General features: G+C 45.5%; 2 protein-coding genes across 5 annotated transcripts; one reads left to right on the top strand and one right to left on the bottom strand.

Moving 5' to 3' along the window:
- Positions 1-799: 799 nt before the first annotated feature.
- LOC119339834 lies at positions 800-4,133 on the bottom strand. The gene is made up of 4 exons (XM_037611735.1): positions 2,688-4,133; positions 2,300-2,443; positions 2,003-2,119; positions 800-1,715 (listed from the first exon to the last, which is right to left on the bottom strand). The coding sequence occupies exons 1-4, from the start codon at positions 4,116-4,118 to the stop codon at positions 1,104-1,106; spliced, it is 2,304 nt and encodes a 767-aa protein (XP_037467632.1). The 5' UTR covers positions 4,119-4,133; the 3' UTR covers positions 800-1,103.
- Positions 4,134-6,294: 2,161 nt separating this feature from the next.
- On the top strand, positions 6,295-9,821 carry LOC119339843 (autophagy-related protein 3-like). 4 transcript variants are annotated; one of them, XR_005164234.1, is made up of 11 exons: positions 6,295-6,645; positions 6,734-6,804; positions 7,122-7,238; positions 7,329-7,498; positions 7,597-7,682; positions 8,061-8,112; positions 8,214-8,279; positions 8,891-9,021; positions 9,130-9,240; positions 9,446-9,518; positions 9,637-9,821. XR_005164234.1 is itself a non-coding variant. In XM_037611758.1 (11 exons), exons 1-9 carry the CDS (start codon positions 6,485-6,487, stop codon positions 9,224-9,226), a joined length of 951 nt encoding a protein of 316 aa, XP_037467655.1. In that variant the 5' UTR covers positions 6,295-6,484; the 3' UTR covers positions 9,227-9,240; positions 9,497-9,518; positions 9,637-9,821. The 4 variants fall into 4 exon arrangements, 3 of the variants coding, with proteins under 3 accessions (XP_037467655.1, XP_037467650.1, XP_037467644.1); XM_037611758.1 differs by having other exon boundaries at positions 9,497-9,518; XM_037611753.1 differs by having other exon boundaries at positions 9,446-9,821.
- Positions 9,822-10,300: the final 479 nt, after the last annotated feature.

The following is a 10,300-nucleotide window of genomic DNA, read 5'->3' on the forward strand; positions in this document are numbered from 1 at the left end:
AGAAGGGGTAGGTGCGCCTTCACTATTGGCAAATCGATTTTTGTTTTTGGTCAGCTTTTGTTTATGCCGTTCAAATCTATCGGCATAGCCTGTAAAGGCGATCGCCGCCCATGGAGACAAAATGAATATTCTGTTGCAACTGAGAAACATCCTTCACCAAACGCCAAATGAATATCTTGGTGCGGCCTCAACTAAAAAAAGCATTTCCATAATATGCTATAGTACATCGAGTTGCACATTCTAAATGCAGGCCCAGATGGAGTAGATACCCTATGCACATACGGCTACAGGATGTGCAGGATGAGTGTTCTTTTACGTTTGAGTGTACCCAGGGCTATAGGTGTTAACTACTAGCAGTAAGTAAAACAATCCCCTGCGTAAATCTAGAAGGCTGCAAAAGTTCAAGCAAATTAACTACTCGAATCATTCATTGCGTTAAAAACAAAATGAGAATACCTTGAGGTTCAAACTTTTAAGTGATTTCAAGATCTATTTTACCAAAAGAAATAAAAGAGTGGCATAGATTAAGAACCATACCTATTTTGACTTAGCTTGACATGAGAACGGAAGCTGGATTCCAGCCATGCATATATGGAACTCTCCTAGGGTATTCAGTCTTTCACCAGCAAGTGTGAAACCTTCTCCAGCCTGCAACTGCACAGAGCACCCTCACCCGGGGGAAAAACAGCACAGAGCATCCTTATATCAGAAAAAAAGAACAGAGGACATTGCCACTTAGGAAAGGAACCAGATGATGTACATCAACCTCTCTGCTAGGACAACAATTGAAAATGTGATATCCAGATTCCAGGAAAGTTATGTTCAGTTATACTGTAATCCAAAACTTTTCTTACACCAAAGTTATGCCTGGCAGAAATTTGTACTACAGGAGAGCATGAAGAAACCACTCACGCACACCTTCCAGTAGGACATCGATGATATGCACAAAATAACAAAACAAGTTTGGAAGAGTTGCCGAAATTTCCTTAAGTTTTTTTCTCGTATGATTTACTGTACAGCGTATGTAACACCTCTACTCAAGGCAAATTTGGAAGTTTGAGCAATTACTCGCAGAGCAGCAGCGGCAGGATGAGATGCCGAGCTCAAGACAACATATTCTTTGCTATACCGTACACCATGCACAGCATAGCAGCAACTGCCAGGAGCTTTTTGGATGCAAGAATTCTGAGATTGATCCTAATCTTGTGCGTCCTCATGAACTGCAGGATCCATTGCGCCACCACAGTAAGCAACGTAAAGACACCGACAAGCACCATTCTGGCAGCATCCTTTGGGCCTCCAACTCTGCTTGGTTCATTTTGATCGATCTTGATGATGGTTGGGCCTGTCGGGGCAGCATCTGCATCAGCATGTACAAGTCGAAGGGTTTCATTGAGCCAAGCTGAAAAACATATCAGCGGCCTTGCAAGCCAGGCCACTTCAGTGTCTGAGATGGGCCTCAACATCCAGTCACCGCTATATTTCATATCAGCCAGTTTGTTTTTCCCTGGGCTTGGATGTTTAGGTACGAATAGATCACCACGTCCATGATGCTGCTTGTGTTCTCCCTCTGGAAGATTCTTCGCCTGGAAGCTTTCCACATGCTTGTAGAATACCTTCCTCATATTAGATTTGATTACATCCAAAGTATGGCGAGTTCGCATAGCATCACCTGGTAAACGTTGAATCTCAGCCTCAGCCCTTAGCAACAGTAACTAGACAAAATGGAAAATGACAATAAGTTAGTATTCAGGGAAATGTGTAATGACAGGAGCAGAATTAAGGAGAAAAAAGAAGCAGCATTAATAATCAACCATAGAATAACAGAGCCAGTAATGTTGTTTGCCAAATCAATAGGCGATCACTAACAATCTTTTGTTCAACATGTAGAGATTTTTCAACTTCGAAAACTGCTTATGGTTATAGAAACAGATCTTGGTGTAAGTAAGCATAATTATAGACTACTATTCTATTAATTATAATTGCATAGTAATATATGCACCTGAAGCAAGTTGTAGGCCCCGTCGTCATCAAAACTGAAAAGCCTTAGGTTAGAGTTCTTCGCCATATGCAAGAAAGACCCATCAGTGCTATGTTTTGACAACCCATCCTCCCAGTCCTGAAACCATACAGGCATATCAAAGTTAGATTAGAAACACTTCTCAGCATTATTAGTACCATTGTACTTCTGTAGATTTTACATAAAATCCAGTACCAGAGTGCACTAAAAATCCCAAAAATAGGTGCTTGCATTCCAAAGGAAACAGTCAATGATAATCTCATGTATCCAACTTCCTACCTGTAGCTGCTCACGGATAGTTGGCACATACTTGAGCACATCATCCAAACAACATGACTGGGAATCAGAAACTCTAGAATGATAAGCAGCATCAACTTTGTAGATAAGCTCCAATAATTCCGAGGAACCCAAAACTTCCAATACCTGAACAATGGAAACAGCAGCAAAACAGCAAATGGACATTAGTTCAACAAATATCAAGTACTGAAAGGCTTAGTTTTGTTGAAACTCATGTCATGATTTGAGTAAAACTTAGCACATTTAGCAAAATTCAGACCTGTCCGGGTAATAGTAACATGCATTAAGTATAACAAATGCAATATTACAGTTATATGATTCAAAGTTGGGCATACTTCTGGAAAATATGACCCAATAAGTCTGCACTAACCTTTGATACCATTTGCAGCACTGAAGCGACATCAGAATGAATAAACTTATGAGCAAACCCCAAGAAATGGACTACCAGTGAACTATAGAACAAATAATTGGACAGCACGAAGCCTTGCCATGCTGGAGAGTACCCTACATCACACCTTTGCATTTGTCCATCACTAACGCAATTCACATTTCGCCCACCAGGAGGTGGCAGATCGTACTCATTCAAGTCATCCTGCTGAGCCTTCCATGGTTCCATATAGACCATCCATGCAGAAAAAACCTGAGCAATGTTCTTGATATCTGCATCCCTGGAGCAGAACATGAACGTCCTTAGCACAAACCGATACAATGGTCTCTGCATCAATGGGTTCCAGTAGCCAGCGGGACTGTCACATGACTCCTTCCTTAAGAGCATTCCATCAAACACATTGCCTGCATCAGTGAGTTTGCAGACACTGCTCCTGTTCAAATACATCACCAACAGCTTCACTGCATCGCCAAGTCCTGGAGCTGGCAGTCTCTCGGACAGTGTAGGATTTGCACGAGACAGAAGTGACAGTAAAGGCAACCCATAGGAACGGGAAGTCCGAACAGGCAGCGGCGAGAAATCGTCCCCAACAAGCCAGAACTGTACGAGTGTGTGCACGAAGAACTCGGCCCGCCTGAAGGATCCAGCAGCGTCCACACCGTCTCTGACATTCCGATGCAGCAATGTACCAAAACCACCGCGGGGCGGGGCGCAGTCGCTGGGCACGAACTCCTTAAGGTAGGCGTACAGAAGCTTCAGGTACAGCGATCTATCGGGCTTCCGATCCGGATTGCGGCCAGCCGTGGATGCGAGGGTGGACACCCAACTCTCGAGGAGAACGCGTGGCTTAAGCGAGGGTTTCGAAGTGGAGGTCGATGGTTTCGAGGCGCCGGCGGCAGCCTTGGCCGTGGCGGCGGAGATGGGGTAGTACGCGAACCAGAAAAGGTAGTACTCGAACACTGAGAGATGAAGCTTGGAGCCGACGCGGCCGGCAAGGAGCGGCGAGATCACCTTATCGGAGGAGGCCGCGGTGGAGGATAGCGCGAAACCGAGCCAATCGGGGAGCCGCTCGCGCGGGAACGTGAAGCGAGCGAGGGAGTGGCGATCCGCAGCGGAGATGGCGACGAGGAGCGGCCCGGAGGGGGCGAGGAACGACGCGATGAGGTCGGCGAGGGCGGGGTCGCCAGCGGCGAGGTCGAGGAAGCACGGCGAGGCGGGGGAACTGGAGACGAACAGGCGGAAGAGGAGCGCCGGGAGCGCGTCGGCGAAGAAGGCGCGCGGCTGGTCCGCGCCGGAGTGGTGGCGGCGGAGGAAGTCGGCGACCGACGAGACAGCCTCCGCCGCGGCCCGCGGCGCGGAGGCGGCGAGGACGGCCGCCGCGAGGCCGGCCGCGGAGCCGGTCGCCGGCGGCATGTCACCGCCGTGCGGAAGGGGGCACGCGGTAGGGTTTTTGGTGGGGAATTTTGGGGGGCGAGGCGAGGCGAAGCGCGTTGCGGAGCACGAGAGGATTTGAAACGGGGTCGGAATTGGAATGGAGCTTTCGAAGATTTCGGAAATGGCGCCCTCCGCAAAGCGTTTCCTCCACGCTCTCTCCCCTCGCCTTGACCGTTCTCCGTCAGGTTGAACTAGACCGCCTCGCTGACCGGTGGGTCCAGAGGGTGCACGGTGACCGCCTCTGGTGGGTATGGTTGCGGGTAAGGTCTTGGGTCGAGTAATGCAATAATGATGTGGCCCGGCGTTGGGTTTGTGGGACGGCAACGGCGAGCTGTGTGCTGGCTTGAAAAGGACGCTGTGGTCTTGAATTGGGCTGGGCTCCTGGCCAGGCTCTTATGTCGAGGCCTGTGGCCCAGCCCAAGTTTATACCTTGCGCACAGCCCTAGCCTGATCCAGCTCAAGCCTCGACCCAAACAAAAATCGGTTTTCTACTTGTCGTTGCCATCTAAAAAATTTAGGTCCTCTCGCCTCCAGCTGCCATCTTGGCGCTAAGAGGCGGGGGACCTTGGATTTTCAAGACCTCTATATTCTTCGTCAAAGTGTAGTGCTCATCAGAGTCGTGTGAGAATAAATTTCCTCTCGTTCTTTTGACGGTGCCATGAGATTAGAGAGTTTTATGTCCTCGCAGATTCGATTATTCGGATCCGATGAGTTTATGTTGTTGTGTCAAGCTTTTCTGTTTGTTTGATTCTTTGTGGAGGTGAAATCTTTCATCGACACAATGGTGAAGATATAGTGATTCGACGGTACGCATTTCTAGTGGATCATCCCCGAACCAAATACGTTCATCGATTAAGGTTTCCCATCTTTTTTAGATGGGCGACTCAAGACGCTTTCAAAAACCATTATTGATGATGTTTGTGTGGGTGAAAGAATGGCAACATCGTTGTTTCAGTCTAATTGCAAACTCTTTAACAAAGTCTTTGGAGTATTTCTTCGAGCAGAAGTTGATACCTCGTTGTAATTTTAGTCATAGGAGTTATTTTGTATTTTCTCAAAACTTAGGTCCAAATTAATGTACCTGTAATTGTCATGAGTATAAATAAAAGTTATATAAGTGTTTCTAAAAAACCTTCCATCACGATCCAGTCAGAGCTGGCCAAACGGGTCGGCCTGGCCCGCCGTAAACATGCATGGCACGACACGGCCCACTAGGGCACGGTTAATAGCCGAGTCGTGCCATGCCGACCCACGTGCTGCAGGCAGCAGCCTAAGCACTGCACGGGATATAAGTGGGTCGGCCCGTGGCACGCTTAGGCACCCCGGCCCATGTCGATTTGATTTTTTTCGTGAAATACGCGGAAAAACAGGGGGAAAGCCCAAAAGATGTAAAAAGTACGATGAAGTATTAAAAAGGATAAAAATATATTTTTTACATGGTAATACGTGTCTCATTTATATAATAAGGATCATAGTATAAGCCATGTACAAACCGACCTGACAAAACTGAAAAGACAACAAAACGCTACAAAAGTATGCATGCATTACAAAATTATTGAACATATTAGAGTACTCCCTCCATTCCAAAATATAGTGCAAGCGCTTCTTGAGGTCCAACTTTGACCATAAATTTAACCAACGAGACCGACTGCCGCGGAAGAAAAAATTATATAATTGAAAAAAAATTGAATACGAATTCACTGGTATAACTTTTGCTTCTGTCGCAGTCGGCCTCGTTGGTTAAATTTATGGTCAAAGTTAAAGCACGAAAATAGAGAAAACACTATATTTTGGAACGGAGGGAGTATTAGGTATTTATATAGGACATATATATATATATATATATATATATATATATATATATATTTCAAAATAAAAATAAACGAGTCGTGCCGTGCAGGCCCGCGTGCCCAGCCTCCAGGCCCAGGCATGGCCCATGGTGTGCCGCGTGCCGGGCCTGGCCCGTTTAGCCAGGGCCGTGCCGTGCCGTACTACCGGGCCGGCCCAGTTAGCACGGCCCGTTTGGCCAGCTATAGATCCGCTATCCAGCCCAGACCTACGTCGGATCTGGGCCAGGGCCTATAAACTAGGGGCTGGCTCGAGCCTGACCCACCCAACAAGGCAACCCCCACATTCCTGGCTCCAACTCCAACATCGTGCGTGTTCCAACTCCGGTGGCGTACTACTAGAAAACAGCAGAGACGGCTGTGCCCTGCTCCTCCTTCTCGCCGGTGCCTTCTGCTGGAGGCAAACGAAACTCCTCCTCCTCCTCCTGCCCCTCTCTCCCACGCTTCCCCCTTCGTCTCCGTCGACAGGAAGCAACCAGGAGAGGCGAGGCGGCGACGATGCAGATGAAGCAGAAGGTCTACGAGCTCTACAAGGGGACGGTGGAGCGGGTCACGGGCCCGCGCACCGTCTCGGCGTTCCTCGAGAAGGGCGTCCTCTCCGTCCCCGAGTTCATCCTCGCCGGCGACAACCTCGTATCCAAGTGCCCAACCTGGTCCTGGTGCGTCCCCTCGCCTCCGCGGTTCAGGGATTTTGGGGGTGGGGCGTCTGATTGATCTGATCGTTTGGTGGGTGTCTGTGTTGTGCAGGGAGGCGGGCGATCCGAGCAAGAGGAAGCCATACCTCCCCTCCGATAAGCAGTTCCTCGTCACCAGGAACGGTATGCTGCTGTCGAATTGAATTGCGTCAAGATGTGATCCATACTTCCTGTCTAGTATTTCGTTCAATTTGGTGGATGCTGCGCTGGAGGATAGAATTCATTGTTATCCCCATGTATCGACGGGTAGTTACAAGCGTAGCAAGCATGTTTGTCTAGGCATATTTCTGTACTACTAGTCGAACATAATTGGCTGATGAATGAAAAAGATAAATAGCGACATAGCTAGTAGAACGGTCCTGGCTTCAGAAAAGCTCAGTTGGTTGCTCATTATATTGTTCTTATTACAAGTGGACTCCTGAATTTGCTTTCCTTGGCAGTGCCCTGCCTAAGACGAGCTGTGGCGGTCGAGGAAGAGTATGATGCAGCGGGAGCTGAGGTTGTTCTCGATGATGATGAGGATGGCGAAGGCTGGCTCGCAACACATGGGCTGCAAGGTTGATTTCTCAGTGTCAATGCTGCTTTGTTCTACACTGCGGATTGTATGGGCTGAACTCTTTTTTGTTTCTTCTGTTGGTAATGTTTAGCATCAGAGTCAAAAGAGGAGGAAGACATACCGTCTATGGATACATTGGACATAGGGAAAGTCGAAGAGATCAAATCTATCCCCTCCTACTTTGGTGCTAGTGAAAAGCCAGATGAGGAGGAGGATATACCTGACATGGACACCTATGAAGACACAGGAGATCATTCTACAGTGAGGCCATGATGAACCTATCATTGATATGCTAAGCAAGGCTGACAAAGTTCAAAACTGTTAACGATTCCTGTTTTGCCTTTCTCGTCTCATTTCAGGCTACCCCTCAGCCTTCATATTTTGTCGCAGAAGAGCCTGATGATGACAACATTCTTCTCACCAGAACATATGATGTTAGCATCACGTAAGCTCCTTTATCTTATCTGTGTATTTTGATTTTAACTCTTTTGTATAGATTCGGTAGTGCTAGTGCCTAGTTGTTTGATTGGTGTGTAGTTATGTACTAGTTGTAGCCACAACTATGCGTAAGTGGAAATTTATGTGTTCTTCTAAAGCCGGCCTGCTTGGAGCGCAGTGAGTTATGGTTCATGTGATGCACATCCGATTTGCCATATGTTTTCCAAGATTTTTTTAAGAAGTAACTAAATGCTGTTGTGTTGAAGGATTACCATAGTTCATTGCTCAATTAGATCGCCCACTAAGTTCTGTTTGCTTTGTCGTATCATTATTATGTGTTTCACACTTTTATTGGAAAAGTATATAAGTAGTTCTTCTACTGCAGATATGACAAGTACTACCAAACTCCACGTGTCTGGCTTACAGGCTATGATGAGGTAAAGTATTTGTGCACACAGGGACTGCATTTTACCTGTAGTTATTGTTGTCTTGCTTGCTGCATCTAAACTTGATGTGCTTTATTTGTTTGCCATTGTAGGCAAGAATGCCATTAAAGCCTGAACTTGTGTTTCAAGATATCAGTCAAGACCATGCACACAAAACGGTAAATTTCTAGCTATCTTGTTTTATTTACCTCTGTTTTCTGGCATGCCATATTTACCTCGGTTTTCTGACATGTCAAGTGAAATACGCAAATAGCTAAATTATTCCACATCAGTAAGTTGGCATCCGTGACTTCCTTAATAGTCATGCTTATAATTTCTACTTAGCCTCCAGTGTCATATAAAACTGTGCATATTAACCCAACGAAGCAGAAAGCGTGCTTTAGAAAATACTCGGCAATTATTCATTTGTAATTCTTCCATGGTATAGTGTTCCAGAATTTCTGCTACCTTTCAATATTTCGGCATTAGAGTCCAGATATTAGGTTTTGCGGTTCTGTTTCATGCATGCTGTGTTATCTGCATCCTGTTATTCAAGTTGTGTTTATATGGTTCGGTAGTAGGCCTTTTGTGAATCATGATAAGCCAATGAAGACGTCTTCAGTGTAAGTGTTTCCTTAATAGTAGGTTTGTGGTTGTATTTTTGTTGAATAGCCTTCAAATGGCTGTCTCTCGCTTGCGTAGTTTATCCAGCATTTCCATGCCCCCTCCCTTTTCCTACAACTGGCATTGTGGTGGTGCTTAAACCATCAGTTTTTATTTGTGGATACAGGTGACTATCGAAGACCATCCTCACTTGTTAGTGGGACAGCACGCTTCCGTGCATCCTTGCAAGCACGCTGCTGTGATGAAAAAAATCATTGATGTTATAGTGTCTCAAGGAGGTGCACCAGAAGTTGACAAGTAATGTTCTGTATATGCATATACCATTTGGTTATTGCTTCCATCCATGGTAGAAGGCAGATCGCTCTTCTTGACCGGTATCTAATCCATGACTCCTCTCCTGAATAGGTACCTTTTCATATTTCTCAAATTCATGGCTTCTGTCATACCCACCATTGAGTATGATTACACTATGGATTTCGATCTGGGCAGTACAAGCACATAAGCCGCCCATTGAAGGTATGCAAAATCTCATCTTTTCACATGACACGCACACTGAAATCATATGGTAGAATGAAGAATCCCCCCGTGCTTGTTCAGACATCAGAACTCACTCGAGTAACCATACATTTATATCTTCAGAACTGTATAACTACATCAGGTTGTTTTTAGACTGAGAGAGAACACATTTATCTCAAAGCTGTATAACGTATGTTGTTTCTAGATTGAGAGAGATGGAGATGGTCAGATAGCTGACTGTTTGCTGGTGTTGCAGAAAAGCTGAAACTCCCGAGAAGGTGAGCTGTTCATTGTCGCCGAATAATTGCTGCTCTTCGGAAGGATCTGTACATTGTGTCCGTGTGTGTTGGTTCGTTTGGAAATGAACTTTCAATTGTAAACTCTGATGCTCTGCAGGAAGATTGTCCTGATTGGTCCTCTTACGGTGTGGCGCCGCACTGATATGACATTTGTGATTCTTCGCCGACAAATCTGAATTATCTTGAATCTTGAAAATCGAAGGATAGATAAAAATTCCCACACTGACATGACATTTGTGATTTGTTTGCGTTCATATTAGCTCTGCCTGGTCTTCAATCATACACTCATACTTGGTGTTTTGAAAACCTGAAAGTCCATTCGTTTAGGGCCTCTCCAACGCCCCCTCAAAACTTGCACATTATTTGTCCGCTGACATGAATAAGGGAGCAGGTCATACAACCATATCCCCTAAATGTCCGCCCTTTTTTCCCTCTCAAGTCTGCTTACTCAAAAGGATATCATACCAAATCTTTGAGGAGTGAAAATATTAAAATGTGGCAGTAGTTCAAATGTAAACATTACAATCTAACTAAGTTCTGAAATAAAATAGTTCAAACTTGAAGTCAACTTGTGCGATATCATACCAAATCTTTGAGAAGTGAAAATGTTAAAATGCGGCAATAGTTCAAATGTAAATATTACTCCTATAAAGAAATATAAGAGTGTTTAGATCACTAAAGTAGTGATCTAAACGCTCTTATATTAGTTCTTGGAGGGAGTACAATCCAACTAAGTTCTTAAATAAAATAGTTCAAACTTG

This window comes from Triticum dicoccoides, chromosome 1B (genome assembly GCF_002162155.2).
Source record: "Triticum dicoccoides isolate Atlit2015 ecotype Zavitan chromosome 1B, WEW_v2.0, whole genome shotgun sequence".
Classification (NCBI taxonomy): domain Eukaryota; kingdom Viridiplantae; phylum Streptophyta; class Magnoliopsida; order Poales; family Poaceae; genus Triticum; species Triticum dicoccoides.